The sequence below is a fragment of the Amyelois transitella genome, chromosome 18 (assembly GCF_032362555.1).
Source record: "Amyelois transitella isolate CPQ chromosome 18, ilAmyTran1.1, whole genome shotgun sequence".
Classification (NCBI taxonomy): domain Eukaryota; kingdom Metazoa; phylum Arthropoda; class Insecta; order Lepidoptera; family Pyralidae; genus Amyelois; species Amyelois transitella.
The window spans coordinates 3,024,887-3,042,856 of NC_083521.1; the positions used below are offsets into that span (position 1 = coordinate 3,024,887).

General features: G+C 38.3%; 3 protein-coding genes across 3 annotated transcripts; 2 read left to right on the forward strand and 1 right to left on the reverse strand.

Moving 5' to 3' along the window:
• Nucleotides 1–241: 241 nt before the first annotated feature.
• On the reverse strand, nucleotides 242–2,253 carry LOC106136256 (ubiquitin-conjugating enzyme E2 J1-like). The gene has a single exon (XM_013336745.2). It carries the CDS (start codon nucleotides 2,069–2,071, stop codon nucleotides 1,325–1,327), a length of 747 nt encoding a protein of 248 aa, XP_013192199.2. The 5' UTR covers nucleotides 2,072–2,253; the 3' UTR covers nucleotides 242–1,324.
• A 212-nt stretch (nucleotides 2,254–2,465) lies between these two features.
• Nucleotides 2,466–13,491, forward strand: LOC106136148 (splicing factor 3B subunit 2). Its single transcript, XM_060949129.1, has 13 exons — nucleotides 2,466–3,484; nucleotides 3,746–3,879; nucleotides 4,735–4,925; nucleotides 5,379–5,568; nucleotides 5,973–6,182; nucleotides 7,300–7,502; nucleotides 8,663–8,813; nucleotides 9,383–9,586; nucleotides 9,871–9,946; nucleotides 10,856–11,027; nucleotides 11,613–11,719; nucleotides 12,355–12,563; nucleotides 13,316–13,491. Exons 1-13 carry the CDS (start codon nucleotides 2,632–2,634, stop codon nucleotides 13,382–13,384), a joined length of 2,769 nt encoding a protein of 922 aa, XP_060805112.1. The 5' UTR covers nucleotides 2,466–2,631; the 3' UTR covers nucleotides 13,385–13,491.
• An 890-nt stretch (nucleotides 13,492–14,381) lies between these two features.
• Nucleotides 14,382–17,761, forward strand: LOC106136200 (electron transfer flavoprotein subunit beta). The gene is made up of 6 exons (XM_013336671.2): nucleotides 14,382–14,581; nucleotides 14,802–14,960; nucleotides 15,297–15,455; nucleotides 15,908–15,988; nucleotides 16,868–17,008; nucleotides 17,470–17,761. The coding sequence occupies exons 1-6, from the start codon at nucleotides 14,531–14,533 to the stop codon at nucleotides 17,638–17,640; spliced, it is 762 nt and encodes a 253-aa protein (XP_013192125.1). The 5' UTR covers nucleotides 14,382–14,530; the 3' UTR covers nucleotides 17,641–17,761.
• The last annotated feature ends 209 nt before the right edge of the window (nucleotides 17,762–17,970 follow it).

Here is a 17,970-nt window from a genome sequence, read left to right on the forward strand (position 1 = left end):
ATCCATGTAGACTGACGAGCTCGGTTGGTACAAAGAAATTTCGGAACCCGGCCAGATTAAGATATGTACTCACACTAAAAAGTATCAAATAAAAAAAATACCGACTTAAAAAAACGCTAAGACATTTCCATGAATGAAAAATGAGAACGTCAGAAACAATTTTTTAAGTTAACATTTGACCTAACTGAACTAGATGAAGAAGTCATTTGCTCACACTGAAAAGAATTAAGAGAAACAAATATTTACATGAATTTTACAAATTTATTTGGACTAAACATAAACGATGCAAATCATAATTCAAAGCATTACAATAAAAATATTACTTTAAAATTTACAAATACATTAAACACTCTTATTGCTACTATAAATTTTAAGTTATGATTTACAAATCATTTATAATAAAACAAATGTTAATTTGGAATGTTACAATATGATATACAGAGTGTTGCATTACATTAAATAAAGACTGATGAGATCGTCTCAAACATCACAGAAACTTTCTTTGGCTTTTCCTTTATATATTTTTTTTAATTAAAACAACAAAACTGATAGCCAAGGAAGCTAAATAATTATATATTTTGCCAATTAATTTGTATAATCAAAAAGTAAGTTTTGATTTGTCTACATATATAGGGCATTGCAACACTGTGCATATCTTTTGGTCAAAACTGAAATCTGCTACAAATGACTAATTAAGATAAATAGTGAAATTTTGCATTCATTACAGTCAAAAAAAGTTGTATTCAGCCCAACATGTGGCAACCTGCACAGAAGAATTTATAGCCTCTCTTATATTACTTTTATCCTAAATGGTTGACCATGTAAGTTCAATAATGTTTGTACATTATTGAAGAGTTGAGTGACTAACCAGTGCCCCAATAATCTCATCTTAATTATTTAACCAGATTCCAGAATTGAACTGCACTAACACACATATTAAAGCTACACCTATGGCATAAATTTAGGTAAAAATATAGTTAACATGTTTACATATTATTTCACAAGAACACATAAATATTAATGTGATGCTCATAATAAAAATCATTCATCATAAAAAAATATGACAAGCATTTGTGAAAATAATAGTCCTTTTACAAACAGTATTGGCCTTAACTTATTAATATTCTTAAGGCACAAGTTTTAAATTAGCAAGAAGAAAAATGATAAATTATATTCAATAGTTGTAACTATTTACTTATTTCAAAAATCAACTTTATACAGTTGTACAGTTGATGTTAAATCTGTAAGAAAGCTGGTTACAGCGATTTCCTTATAATGTCACAACAAAAACTTAAGTATTCTTATTATTATTTAATAAAAGTCATTAAAGTTCAGCTTCTGTGGGATAGTGAGCATTCCAACGCCTGTACACAAATATACATATGGCTCCTAGCAAAAGAGCTATCAATATTTCTGTTACTTTGTCCAAAAAGTTTGTGATCTCCACTGATTCCAACACTTGGGGTTCTGCCTCTTGCAGAGGTTCTTCAGGAGGTTTAGGGACCTGCTCTTCTTCTCCTTTGAAAGCAATTTGATTCAATACTGATTTTTCTTCCTCTGTCATAGGCTTAGCTGCAGTGGATGAAAGTAAATTTGCTATTTCACCACACTGTGGGCATGCCCAGCTAGTTGATTTCTTTGCCAATAATTTACGTTCACCTGGAGTGTAGTCTAACGATCCAATAGTCCCTTCAGCTGGAGTTGGCATAAAAGCGATTAGTGCTAGCAGCGCAGTTCTAATCGACCATGATGGTTGCCAGGTCTCAGGATGATGACCAGAAATAGATAAACAAATCTTTTTGTTAACTTCAAAACGACCGTTAGGTGTCAATAAGATTATATGAGGTGGGTGCATAGGATATTCTTTGGGCAACAATATCCTACCATGGTATATACCACCTTCAAAATCAGTACCTTTGGGTCCTTGGACGGTGAAGTGCCATTCGAACAGATTGTCTTCTAGTGGACGCGCACAATATTCTTCAGTAGCGTCTGCCAATTCCATGGCCTCCCTCATGAGACGTTTTACTCCTGGGCATTTGGTATTGTATTTCTCCCCAATGTCTGCCATTTTTTTCTAAAGTAGAGTACACTTATGTACAATATTAATACTGTTGTTGACGTAATATGAAATTCAGTCACACGTAAGTTTTAACGGTTGATGTAATCACAGGTAAATTTGTTATCAAACTTTAGAAAATACACGACAGCAATATCAAAGCAATCAAAAACAGTCTCATGACAGCTGTCATTGTGATAGACAATCCGGGCTCAAGGTCCAAGTTCGGCGGTCTGTTCACGAAATGTAAACAAAGGCATAAGTTCTCTTTTTCTCAAAGTGTAAGAGAGAGAAAAAAGATAGGATTCAAGAGTCATATCTTTGGCACGCAGGTAACACTTGTATTTTTCTTAAATGAGTATTTATAGTTTGGTATGAAACTGTCAAAGTCAATATTGTCACCTGGCAAAGTCAAAATGAAATAACCTCCCTCCGCGTCGTTTAGCTTTCGTTTCGTGTTTTGCTTTGTAGCATGAACTTTTTTGTAAAATAACTGTGATATTTGTATGATAATCTTAAAGCTTTCTTAATTATAGTGTTAGTAGATGTGCTAATCTAGAAAACACATCAAAATGGATGGTCCTCCAGGTACCGGGCCTCCGGTCAACAATGGATCGATGGGTCCACCGGGCATGCCGAACTTTCCTCCTATGCCTCCTCCACCCGGCGCTATGGGGCCTGGAGGTATGCCACCACCGCCTATGGGCCCACCTGGAACAATGCCACCTGTTTCTTCTTCAGGAGGACCGCCAAATCTGCCACCGCCAGGCATGGGTCCACCGCCTGGCATGATGGGCATGGGTCCCCCACCACCAGGCATGGGTCCTCCACCGCCAGGCATGGGACCTCCACCAGGAATGGGTCCACCACCTGGCATGGGACCCCCACCTGGTATGGGTATGGGTCCCCCACCACCAGGTATGGGCCCACCACCAGGTATGGGTTCTAGAATGCCTCCAAATATGATGCGCAGTGGTCCTAATATGAAGGGGAACTTTAATCAAGGAATGGATATGGGTCCACCACCGCCAGGAATGGGGCCTCCACCGAATATGCCTATGGGTCACAGTCCATGGGATGGACCGGGGCCTTGGGATAGTCAAGGTCCGCCAGGGCCTCCTGGGCCGCCTGGCTGGGGAAGACCTGGAAGAGATGGTCCTCCAGGATGGGATGATCAAGGGGAGGAAGGTGATGAAGAGGATAGAGACGATGAAGAGTCGGGACCCCCACCACAAGGCCCTCCTCCATCGTCACTGCCTTCTCTGCTGACAATGAAAATTGACACTCCAGAAGAGTTTCGTAGCAAAGCTGCTCCACCTGCTGTCCCCGGAGGCGTAGTGTTGCCAAAAGCATTAGAAGAAGCCCTAGCATATAAAGATCAGAGACAGGCTGCACTTGGAGGTGCTGCTGAATCGCAAGAGAAGGGTAATTAGTTGTTTTTTTTTATTGTGACGTTTTGCTTGTGACTTTGTCTAAGTTCTGCAATAAAATATATTAGTAAATCAATTCTTATCTCTGCACCAAATTCCATCAAAATCAGTTCTAAAGTTGGTTTAAGATGTGAAAGTGATCAGACAAACAGTCAGTTTATACATACATACTTTCACATTTATAATATTTGTGGAGATTGATAAAGCTAATTAAAATTCTTGAACTTTAAAAATAAATTTTAATTTCTTGTGGTAGAAGTGGATGGTCCACCTGAAGCCCCTCCAGCTCCTGTGATCAGTACCGAGTATGATGCAGAAGAGGATGAAGGTGATTCCGATGATGAGAATGTTCCAGCAGCCCCACAGCCACCCATCATATCCAAACAGGAGGTAAATTTTCAAAAAAATTTTTGTGACATTTTTAATAATAATTATCAAATTCCATGACCATAAGAAAAATCATATTTTTTTTTAAAGAATTTATATCTGATTTATATACTTATACAACAATTACCAATGTCTTTTTGTATGTGGATACTACTAATTATATAAATCGTTTATTATGTACTAGCTGTGCCCGCAAATTCGTCCGCGTGGAATAGTTGGGCTTCATCGAAGCTCTTAAGGATGAATAATTTTCCCCTTTTTTTTCACATTTTCCATTATTTCTTTGCTCCTTATAGTTGCAGCGTGATGTGATATAGCCTAAAGCCTTCCTCGATAAATGATCTATCAAACGCAAAAAGAATTTTCCAATTCGAATCAGTAGTTCCTGAGATTAGCGCATTCAAACAAACAAACTCTTCAGCTTTAAAATATTAGTATAGATTCGCAATAAAACTAATATATGTATATAAGTTATATGTGTAAATGTTTATTGGCTCAAACACTATAGGCAGTCGGGACTTCATTTCCAATTTCCAATTACTCCCACAAGATATGAGATCTGCTCTTAACCTTAGTTCTTTTGTTCTATGAACATAGCAAATAAAACATTACAGAGAGAAAGACTTTCATATGCATACACTCATTTATGTAATTAGTGAGTCTGGATTGTATATGTATAGTGATTTGGAAATGCAGTAAATAGGCAAGTAATATGTTGATTAGATTTATTATTATACAATTTGGGATATAACAGGGTGATTTCCAGGCACCATTTTATACAATTGTGTTAAATTCATTTATATGCCATTAAGTGATTGTAAATTGATTTATTAATTTATTATCAATTTTTCACATTAGACTCAGGTCAACAAAGCCAACAAGAACAAGAGGAAGAAATGGAAGAAGAAGGCCGCAAAGCAGAAGCGTCGAGAGGAGGCGCTGAAGAAAGACAAGACAGCCGCCCCCGCACCGGCTGCCGCTGCCAAAGACAAGGACATGGCTAAGGAGAGCACCAGCGACAAGGAAAACCAGAAGGAAGCTGATATAGAGTAAGTATTTATTAACAGACTAAGGATAGAAGTCCAGTGGCTTATAATAAAATGTTATCAAAATCGCTCTTGTGACTTCCACTTGGTATAAAAATTGGTATGCAATCAAAATTGCGGCTATTTAGGCTAGGCATATTTTTGTGTTGTTTTTCCTGAAATCATTGGTAATATTTTTTTTATATTGCTGCTAATAATATGAAATTCTTCAGAAAAAAATTTCACCCATCTTTCCGCCCATGTGAAAAGTACCCTGTGTCCTTCTCTATATTCCAATTTCATAGAGATCAGTTCATTCGTTTTGACATGAAACACAGACAAACAAACACTTTAATAAAATTCGGCATTAAGTCCGCCTATTGTACATTTTTTTTGTGCAATAAAGTTTTAAATAAATAAATATCAGTATGGATGACCGCAATTGACTTTAAACACATAAAAACTCTTTATCACCAGGTATGTCCAAGAGAACATTCAGTTCCACGAATTGGAGCCGATGTACCGCCAGTTCCACCGCATTCTGGAGGCGTTCAAGATCACAGAGAAGAAGGAGGAAGTCAAGGAAGAGAAAGACTTACCGAAGCCCTCCAGCAAGCCCCAGGAGAAGGTGCAGGATCAGTTCGCGGTCGATGAGGAAGCGGCGGAGGTGAGAATGACACACATACTCGTAAATAAAATCACGCCATTGTAGTGGAGAAGGCTTACTACCGAACAAGAACCAGAATCATTAAAAGCAAAATACCATTTCTACAATATCCAGTTCTTTATTAACAGAACGTAAAAATTATACATACATACATACAAATAGTCACATCTATATCCCTTGCGGGATAGAAAGTAAAACTGAAAGCCCACTTCAGCTGGATGGCTTTATGATGGAATAGAGATTCAAATAGTGACAGTTTGCTAGACATCGCCTACAAGAGGAATCCCAAGTTTATAAGCCTATCCCTTAGTCGCCTCTATGACATCCATGGGAAATATATAGAGTATTCCTATTCTACATGAAATGCCGGAAACCAAACGTAAACTTAACTTATGATTTTACAGAAAAACGCAGCGGACGAAAAGGAGCGTATGTCGAAACGCAAGCTGAAGAAGCTGTCGCGGTTGTCGATGGCCGAGCTGAAGCAGCTCGTGTCGCGGCCGGACGTCGTGGAGATGTATGACGTCACCGCCCGGGACCCCAAGCTGTTGGTCCAGCTCAAAGCGCACAGGAACACTGTGCAAGTGCCAAGACATTGGTGTTATAAGCGGAAGGTGAGATGATGGTTTTAGCGCGTGTTAGTTGTGAGTGCACTTATACATACATACATACATAAAATCACGCCTCTTTCCCGGAGGGCAGAGACTACCTCCTTCCACTTGCCACGATCTCTGCATATTTCCTCGCTTCATCCACATTCATAACTCTCTTCATGCAAGCTCGGCGGTTTCGGGTACTTTTGACCTGACCCTTTACCAGGATGTCCTTAATTTGATCAAGATACGTTCGTCTAGGTCTTCCCACTCCGACCTTTCCCTCCACACCCTCCATGTATATCTTCTTAGTCAACCTGTTTTCATTCATCCTCTCCACATGACTGAACCATCTCAACATACCCTTTTTCATTCCTGTAACTACATTTTCTTTCACATCACAACATTCTCAACACGCTGTTCCTTATCCGGTCACTCAATTTCACACCCAACATACTCCTTAACGCTCTCATTTCCACTGCATTTATTCTGCTTTCGTGCTTCTTTTGCCATACCCAACTTTCACTCCCATACATTAATGTCGGGACCAACACGCCCCTATGCACAGCCAGTCGAGCCACTGAGTGCACTTATATGGGCGTAATTTTTGACTGTGGACTTTTCCATTCTCATCTTGTTTTAGCCACTTTGGCACTTATGAATGGCAGAAATACACGCCAGCGGGCAGCTGACTTGATGAGATTCTAAACAACTGTTAATATTTTAATAAATATAACATATAATAAAACAAAGGACTGTATGAGTGCTTGTATTTCTTCTGCATTACCTTATCGCACATGTTATGTGGTGTGAACAGTAGATAAAGTATGTTTCATAAATAATTAGTCGTAAACATAATGACATGTAAGGTACAAAATTTTCGGTGTAATTTTGTCACTGATAAAATACAGAGATAAAATCTTTATTTGGATCTACTTTACGCATACATCAAATATTAAATTTTAAAAAATAACAATAGATACTCTATAATGAAGCAGAGAGAACAAAATGAAATTTAAACTACTTGTACTTGGAAGGTAATTTTAAAGTCACGCCTTTTTCCCCGAGCGGTAGGCAGAGACTACATCTTTCCACTTTCCAAGATCTTATGAATAAACTTAAATATTATTTATCTCAGTATTTGCAAGGCAAGCGTGGTATAGAGAAGCCTCCGTTTGACCTGCCGGACTTCATCAAGAAGACTGGCATCATGGAGATGCGAGCTTCGCTGCAGGACAAGGAGGAGACCAAGACCCTCAAGGCTAAAATGAGGGAGAGGACCAGGCCCAAGCTGGGAAAAATCGATATTGATTACCAGAAACTACACGACGCGTTTTTCAAGTGAGTATTTGGGGTGTGAAAGGTGAATTGGTGAAATTAATTTTTTCATCATTGACTGACATAAACGCACAGCCCAAACAGCTGGATCTTGAATTTTTTTCATATTCTTGAGTTTCTACATATCCTTGAGTTTCTTTTTGTGGTCGTCTTTCCTAAGGTCTAAACTATATTTTTACAAAGTTTCATCAAATCGGTTTAGCAGTTTATCTGTGAAGAGGTAACTAAACAAACAAACTTAGTTTTGCATTTGTATTATAAGATGGGATCTATAATAAAAATTTGTGTACATATTTTTCTGTTCTTAGATTAGTAGCTGTTGTGAATAAATAATTGTTTATTCGAAGTAACTTAAAATTGGTGACAGAAAACCACCAAAATCATGGTCACAGGCACAACTCAGGCTCGTCCCTAGAAAGTTGAGGAGAGATGATGGATGGATGGACTTTTTCTATCAATATTAGCAGTTCGAATTTTGTATTCATAAATATTTGAGATCATAGAATTGAGACAGATGTTTCTGTTCTCTTTTAAACGCCAGTGTGACAACTGGTGTGCATTTTTTCCCAAAATATTAGGAGTATACAAACGACCGTGATTTTAAAGGTAAGTTTTAAATGTTTTATTCGTTAAAATAGTGTGGATAAAGTGTATGAAATGTATCTCATTATTCCTTTATGTATTAAGGAATAATGTTTTAATTGACTTAGATTTCGTGCAAAGAACACTATGAATGTTATTCGCACATACGAGTGCCATGCTACGGGGTCAGCTTTTGTAGTTAGTACTGAATTTTTATTTATTAAATCTATACCAATATTATAAAACTCAAGAGTTTGTTTGTTTGTTTGAACGCGCTCATCTCAGGAACTTCTGTTTCGAATTAAAAAAATATTTTTGTGTTGAATAGGCCATTTATCGAGAAAGGCTTTAGGCTATAGCCTATTTAAGTTATGTATAACATCATGCTGCAACTATTAGGAGCGAAGTAATGGAAAATGTGAAAAAAAAAAGGGAAAAATTATTCATCCTTGAGGGCTTCAATGATGCTCAAAATAACTATTCCACGCGGACAAAATCGCGGGCACAATTTTGGTTTTGCACAATTTAATTATGGTTGTATTTAAACTCTGTTCACTATAAACGTATCTAACTACCCTCAGATGGCAGACGAAGCCCCGTATGACGATCCACGGTGACTTGTACTACGAGGGCAAGGAGTTCGAGACCCGGCTCAGGGAGAAGAAGCCAGGGGACTTATCAGAGGAACTGCGCACCGCTCTCGGCATGCCAGTCGGGCCCGGGTCACACAAGGTAGTATTGAAATTAATAAAAGTATCAGAAAGACTCACTCCATAGTTACAGTCATTATGATTAGTAAGCTTAGGTTTTTAATCGTGTCGCGAATGTTACATATTAAAGTCTGAAATGATATCGCGTATTGGAACGTCGATGGACGAATATAGTAGTCTTGTCACATAGCAGACTCATTGTAATTAACTGATTTGAAACTATCGCTTTGCATTATGCTATTTATAAATAATACAGGTATCGAAGGTGCACGTAATGTACCTTTATTTTATCGATCGGTGACCACGGAAAAGGTCCGAGTCCGAGATAAAATAAAGATTACGTTAGGCGCGCGTTTAATACCTGTATTATTTATAAACAGTACTCATTGTAATTACTTCACTTGCCACTCATTGGTCGTGGACTGCTTTTACCTCATTACAACATAGTCCCGTTTGCATTTTCTTCTGTCAACTTCATAGCTCAAGGTTTGTTACAGTACAGCACGTGTGCAACGAAAATAGAGTCGCTTTTCTTACTGTATACAAATAATATTCAGGACTTTTCATAAAATATGGTTAAATTTGTTTCAGGTCCCACCGCCGTGGTTGATCGCTCAACAGCGTTACGGCCCGCCGCCATCTTACCCTAACCTCAAAATCCCGGGACTCAACGCGCCAATTCCTGATGGCTGCGCATTTGGATACCACGCCGGGGGCTGGGGGAAACCTCCCGTGGATGAGACGGGCAAGCCGTTGTATGGAGACGTGTTTGGTCATCAGAGCAGTGGCCAGGATGTGAGTAGTTTTTTAGATTCAGATTTTTAATTATACCTAACCTAAAAAAAATCTCCGGACTCAATGCGCCCATTACCTACCGAAGGTTGTGCGTTTGGTTGTCACGCCGGGTAGTAGGATAAATCTTCCGTGGATGAGACGGGCAAGCCGTTGTTGGAGACGCACTGGTCATCAGAGTAGTGGCCAGGATGTGAGTAGTTTAAATCAAGTAGTTTTTTGGCGGTTTTCAAAAAAGGAAGAGGTTCTAAATTCTACCGTATTTTTTAATGTATTTTCTTATACAGGATGCTGAGGACCAAGACATCGACAGGACAATGTGGGGAGAACTGGAGTCAGAGTCCGAAGAAGAATCGGAGGAAGGTAAATTATTTTTGTCTTACATTCTGTCCATATAATTGTAATATATTATTATTTTTTTACATTCAACAATGTTTAGTTAGACAATTTATTACAAAAGATCGGTGTGGAAATTCCTAATATCCTTCTTCTTTCCTTGTCGTCAATACACTTCCTATTTCTGCCTCCTGGCGCTACTCCCGGTTTCATTTTCATTTCTCTGGAAAAAAGCTTAGTGTTCCTAGACTATAATCATATGTTGTATGTAGGATTATGATATTTATAAGCCTATCACTGAGTCGTCTTTTCCGAAAACCATTCAAATGAGATGGAGTGGTTCTATTCTTTTTCTATTGTGTTGCCGTTTTCTGTTGTTGTGCCGTGTGGTTTCCGACATAAGATTGTTACATGAAGCGTCACCTGTTTGACCTCCAAATCGGACCGTGGTTTCCTTTCTATTTTACCAATAAGCGATTAAATTTTCTAAGGCCAGTTGTTAAGTTGCTCTTCAACAACAACGTAACATAACACTCAGAGTCCATCAGGACATCCCCAAGTCGTTCTAGTTTCAAATCACAGGTATACGGGTTTCTCTGGCGTCGCGAGTGTATTTAATACCAATAACCCTTTTCACTCATTTCGGTAATCGCTGCACCTATTTATTTATGTATATTGTTTATTTATTGTAGTTTTTATGTATGTTTATTATAATTAATTTATTTTATATTTTGTGTAGGTATAAATATATTTATTTAGTTTGACATAAAATGCTCTGTCACACCCGTGTGTGATGGTTGACTGCCCCACATAAAGTTCTCTATCAGAACTGTGCGTGATGGTTGATTGGTAGCTAATGCTTTTAGCCTTTAGTCCGCAATGAATTTTAAATAAATAAATAAACAATGTGTCCTGACCGCGCGTCCGTATTTGCAGAGGAGTCGGAGTCGGAGGGCGAGGAGGCGGGCGCGGGCGAGCTGGCGGCGGGCGCGGCCACGCCGGGCTCGGGGCTGGTGACGCCGCTCGGCATCAGCTCCGTGCCGCCCGGCATGGAGACGCCCGACACCATCGAGCTCAGGAAGAAGAAGCTCGACACCGACCACGAGGGGTAATCTTCACAATGCACAATCATAACATACGTACAATCGTTATAACTCTGTAGCAATATGCATACATATATTACAATTCGTAATAATTAGGTTGATTGGAAGAAATCCCAATTGGGATATGTCCGCCATTGTTATAAATATAAATCCAATGACTGATTTGTAATTTGTAATATAAACCAGTAAAGTTTCCACTAGAAAGTAGTACATAGAAGAACTTTGATTTGACAAATCTCTCCATAACTTGTATTAATTATTTTATTAACTAGTAACCCACTCCAGCTTCGCACGGGTAGCATTTACACATATAAATCTCACTTTTGAGGCACTTCATATATTAAAAAACCAGCATCAAAATTCGTTGTGTAGTTTTGAAATTTTACGTATACAGCAAGCGACTTCGCTTTATACTATGTAGTGATTTAGCACAGAAAAATTTACATGGCCTTTCACTTTCAATGTTATCGAGACAGTTAGCTCTGTCTACCTTGTAAGGGATAAAGACGTAGGTTTGTAAACTTAAAAAGTTGCACAGCAAAAAAGTATTTTTAAAACTCGCATTGCTAACAAAAACTTACTTGTTTCAGTGGAGACACCCCGGCCTTGTATCAAGTGCTGCCGGAGCGCCGCGTGGGGCTGACGGCCGGCATGATGGCCTCCACGCACGTGTACGACATCAGCGCGGCTAACCCTGGTAATGTTTATGTAGCATTTGTCAATACCATATAACAAATTGGTAGGCTTAGCTCACAATCTAAGAATCCGGACTGTTGTATACTGATATCTTTAACTTCTTGGTCAATGATGCAGTTCAAATAGTTTTTTTCGTTTGAAAGCCTGCACTTTTGGTAAATACTTTGTTGTCTGATGATACAAAGTGTTGTTCTGATTTAGTCGCTTATTTAATTAATATATTTTATTTAAGGTTTTTAGATTTTTTGTTAAACCCCAATCTGTTTGATGGGATGTAAGTCTAGGTGTTACACGAAAGTTCAAATGTCCTAAAAATCCCCAAGTTGATTGATCTGAGACCCCGGAACATTTTCATATTCAGATTCGGAGGACATTTCATATCTTATTGGTTCGCATAAAAAATATTTTTAAAGAGTTATTTTTAATCGCCGTGAAATAAAAAAAAGTGATTTCTCTCTTTGATCTGTATGTACATACATAAATATGTATGTCCGCGATTACCTCGCGTTTTGCTGAACCGATTTTGATACGGTTTTAACAAAAATGTTACACTTAGGAGAAGGTTTTATAAAATGAAAGGTTGATATCGATTGTAGTCGGTCCTTGTTTTTCTTACGAGAGTTATGAATACCCCAGGCAAGCGAGCAGCGCCCGCGCCGCCGCCGGGCACGGCCAGCGAGCCGGCGCCGCCGCCGGGCGCCGTGGACGTGGCGCTGGACCCGTCCGAGCTGGAGCTGGAGCCCGAGGCGGTGGCGGCGCGCTACGAGCGGCACCTGCGCGAGCAGCGCCCGCGCGGCCGCGAGGACCTCTCCGACATGCTGGCGGACCACGTCGCCAGGCAGAAGGTTTGTTATACATATACATACATATAATCACGTCTATATCCCTTACGGGGTAGACAGAGCCAACAGTCTTGTAAAGACTGATAGGCCACGTTCAGCTGTTTGGCTTTAAGATGGAATTGAGATTCAAATAGTGACAGGTTGCTAGCCCATCGCCTAAAAGAAGAATCCCAAGTTTATAAGCCTACCCCTTAGTCGCCTTTTACGATATCCATGGGAAAGAGATGGAGTGGTCCTTTTTTCTATTCGTGCCGGGAACCATACGGCACCACAAGGTTTGTTATATTTATTTATTTATGTACAAGGTAAAAGGGAACTTTAGCTAGAGAATAACTTTGTACACTTTATAACGCTGCCGTCCTCGAGCTTAGAGGCGGCTATGTTTTAGGACCTTATAGGTAGGTTAGCTGCCTTATTGTTTACGGACGGCAGAATGGTACACAAACATAGGTTAGGTGCACACAGACAGGAATGTGTGTAGAATGGAATGATATAGGTTTAAGTTTAAAAACTTCGTTGTAGCAATCATATATCTTCATCTTTTTTGCCATTGTTCAGTTTAAGTGAATTTTGAATATTAAGGTGGAGTTGTATCTGTGGGTAATTCAACGACTTGTACAAACTTCATATTTATAGTTCTAATGAGAATCACCCATACATAACATAGGCCTTATTTACGATTCCCTTGAAAACATTAATGTTGCCACATTTTGAATCTGTTCAATGATAATGTACAATATTTTTTGTTGTTTCAGAATAAACGGAAAAGACAGCAGAACACGGATTCCAAACAAGCGAAGAAATATAAAGAATTTAAGTTTTAAAATCTGTGTATTGGAGTTTATTATCCTAATTTATAAGTTTAATTATTGATTAATTCTTGGAATCTATCCAGGCAAGAATCATTCAAGAACTGTGTAAAAATATACTATGTGATAAAATTATTTGTTTTAATTTATAAAATCTCTTCATCTAAAAATAAGTATATGATGATTATAATTGGTTAAATCAGTTAGGTTAGCTTAGATAGTTGACTGATGTAAAGAGTCGGTCTTGAGCCAGGGTCTTCTTCTGCAGACTGGTGGATTTAGCGTCAGAAGCGGAATTCGGTACCGTCTCCCAAATCCTCGGATCACATCTTACAGAAGTCTACCAGGTTATGGCGAACAAATTTCTAGCCACGCCACCGTCGCCGGGTTCAGATAGAAGGCACAGGACGAGGAAATCCTGATTAAAGATCGCGAAAGATGAGATGATGAGAGAATAGGTCCACTCATTCTTACTCCCGAGGATATATTGCAAGACTAGGTAAATAAAAATAATTGTCTTGATAAGGCTCCCCTAGCACACAGAAAACAGAATGAGAGTCGCGCCCCTCGAGGGCGACTGCCACTATGATATACTCCAGGGGAATATGAATACCTATAAACTCACGGACTTTGTGATAATTTATACGGTTTACTAATATAAGATAGCAGCTAAAGGGTATATTATTCATACATACATGTCTATATCCCTCCCGGGACAGAGCCAACAGGCTGACAGACCACGTTCAGCTTTTAGACTTAATGTTTCAAATAGCGACAGGTTGCTAGCTCATCGCCTTAAAAGAATAAATCCAAGTTTATAACCCTAACCCTTAGTCGCCTTTTACGACATCCACGGGAAAGAAACAGAATAGGACCGTCCTATTCTGTTCTATATTGGTACCTTGAACCACACAGAACATGTGAATATAATCATTACAATTTAGCGCTTACTTTTAATTATATAGACGTGAGGTAATTTTCAGGGTATTTTCTGGCAACTCTACAGCTACCTGTCATTGCTGTCAAGTCAACTAATTTGTCAAGTAAATTTTTTTTCGGACTTCGAACCTCACTTTGCGAATTAGATTTTATTTTGTTTTTATTATCTTGAAACTTTAGTTTCGTAAGTTTTAAGTTGCCAATTTATTTCATACAAATAAAATGTCTCGTGTATTAGTGGGTGTTAAGAGAGTTATCGATTATGCCGTGAAAGTAAGTAAAAATCCAAAGTACAAAGGTTGCTTTTTGGTTTGTTATTCCAAAGTTGTTCACGATCGTTCTATTTTTGAATAGCAATATGTACAAAAGGTCGATCCAGTTATTTATTTAACATGTTTTTCTCTCTTACTCTTATCAAAATTCATAACCTAGCAACGAGTATCTAGTACTGATAATGATCAACACGTATTGACCTGACCTTACAATGATTTAGGTACGTGTCAAGCCCGACAAGAGTGGCGTGGTGACCGATGGGGTGAAGCACTCCATGAATCCGTTCGATGAGATCGCAGTGGAAGAGGCTGTGAGAATGAAGGAGAAGAAACTGGCCAAAGAAGTTATTGCCGTGTCATGTGGTCCCCCACAGGCTCAGGTATGTTTTTCTTATTTAAACCCACTTGATGGGCCTCTGAATCCAAGCATTTGGCCCTGTTACTACAGAAATTTCTTTTGTAAACACAGCCATATTACTAAATTCTGATTCGAAGGCTCCGAGGAAAAATTGCTACACATACTTGTTTTTTAAATACAGATAATGATTCTGATTAGCTTCCAAGTTAAGATTTTTAAGATTAAAATTATAAATTGATATGACACCTTCCTTCCATGGAATTGGAAGAATAAATTATTTACCAATAAGATAAAATTGTGTTGGGTAAAATTTAAATATCAAATATGTAGTCTGTCACAATTATTTTTTTTATTACAGGAAACCCTAAGGACAGCTTTAGCCATGGGTGCTGACCGAGCCATCCATGTAGAAGTGACTGGACCAGAGTACGAGACCATGCAACCCATCCATGTAGCCAAGATCCTATCCAAACTGACGCAGGATGAAAAAGCAGACTTAGTTATAGTAGGAAAACAGGTACCTAACTCATTTAATGTTCTACTGGCAACCCACCCCAGCTTCACACGGGTAGCATTTACACCTATAAATGTTACTTAGAAAACCCTCCTTCCAACATTTCAAACAGGAACAAAATCCGTCCATAACTTTCCAAGATAAGCGCATACATACAGACAGAGAAAAAAGAAAACTTTATAATATTTAGGGATAATTTGTTTTTGCTTGTGTAAAAAAATATTAAGTTTTTTTATTCACCTTTATGGATTACAGATTAGCTAGATGAAATGCTGTACTGTAATCTGTTTGAGTGCCTTAAATAATAAAAATAAATTAATGCCATAACAATTTATAAATGACCATGGGAACTTTCTTTAAAATATACCATAACTGTTTTTTGCCTTGTACCCCAATAAATCAGAGTAACAATATGGCTTTGTGTGCTCCCTTAAACAAAAGAAAAATGTTTTCAGGCGATTGATGATGACTCAAATCAGACCGCACAAATGACAGCTGCATTGCTGGACTGGCCCCAGGGCACCTTTGCTTCCAAGGTAAATTACAAATTATATAGCTATTTATATTTTGTTAGTGTTTGGTGTCCTAAATAAAAAATTGCCACAGAAGAAAAATTACTTTGTCTTTTTATCGTATCTGAGATATCCGACTTACATTCTACTTACTTATATCAAATCTGTTTATCCACCAGCCCCCTAGCATAGCACGCGGGAAGCCGTTTTTATCGCTCGATAAAAATGGCGTCGTCTGCCATGCTAGCCACCAAAACTTAACATAAACAAAGATTTTTTTAGTGATACTAATCTGCTGGCACTTGTGTGTGTAATGAAAATAAGAATAACATACATACGGTACCTATTTTGATTTCCAAGGGGGTATCATATTTTAATAGTTGTAGTTAATCTGTAATTAATTGTGCCTTTTTAAATAGGAAAAACACTTCGTCATCTTTTTATCTTATCTGAAAAAAGAAACGATTCTATTCTTGCTATCATCAAAGTTCAAACTCAGAGGTGAAATAACCAACATGACAAGTAATTTTCTCAGACATATTCACAGCTCCAGGTGAATCATAATTCATACAGGATTGCAGAGTAAAATTACTCTGTCATCTATAGATATTGATTATTTATACAATACAATAATTAAAATATATTAATAATTATAAATTATTGCATCCTTGAGTAGATATCCCATAACACTAGTCTTGAACTTACTTTGGGGCTCATTAATCTATATACTTTGTCAAAAAAAATTTATACAACTAATGTTATGAACAATATTTTTTTATTTATTTAAATTAATACCTAAATATTACCTTACCTATTATGGATGCAAACTTGTTACATTTAGACAGGTTCAGCTGCAATTTGAACTCATATAACCTTTGTTTCATGAGTTTATATTTTACATAGGTTGAGAAGACTGACGCTGGTTTGACAATTACCCGCGAGATTGACGGGGGCTTGGAGACCATCAAGGCCAAAGTCCCAGCCGTGCTCAGCGCCGACTTGCGACTCAATGAGCCTCGGTACGCCACGCTGCCAAATATTATGGTAAGTACTTCTACACCTTGAATTTGCAAGCCTTTTTGTCGGAAGTGGTTCACCTGGCTTGTTATATTTTAATAGGATGAGTAGAGTCTCTGACTACAATCACGATCAAGAAGTCAAGTAACACGGAGTGACCTTTTGCACACTAACACTGCTTAATTTTAAGCTGCTCTTGAATATATATCTAGTCAGGATATGCTATTTCAAGCACGATACTTAATTTTTAGTGGGTGTTTATGTCGTAAGTAGCGATCTGCCTTGGTTTCGCACGGGTAGCATTTATACATATAAACCTTTCTAAAAAAATTCCACTTTTCAACATTAAGTACAAAATCGGTCCACTAATTTTCGAGAAAAGCGCATACATATAGCTTCCGTTTCCGAGACGAAAGTCCGTGTTACTCTAAAGGGCATTATGAACATTGAACACAAACCACTCAAAATCAAATATTTTTTACTTCCAGAAAGCCAAAAAGAAGCCTCTGAAGAAGGTCACAGCTAAGGACCTTGGTGTAGACCTCGCGCCGCGCATCAAAGTGGTCTCCGTTGAAGACCCGCCCGTGCGACAGGCGGGTTCTATCATCCCCGATGTGGACACACTCGTTGCAAAACTAAAGGAGGGCGGACATGTTTGATAGTACACACCTTTTATGAGAATATAGCCCTTTTAATATCCATTTTGTACGCGAGATTTTTGATGTAATTGTAAGCGTGATCATGTAGATATTTTGTTGAATATATACACTTATACTTGTTTATTTGCTTTTTCCTTACTCTTTGGAGCTGATCACCAGCTCTTGATATCATGGCAATTAAAAAAGGTGATGCGCATGGATATACAGGTTCTAATCGTACATCGTTCATGAAGCAAGAACTCTCCAATCTAAGTCAGACTCTACAATCATGTTCAAAAGGTGCACCCTGGGTTCATCTCCAGAGAGACGGGGATTTAACATGGAATGACG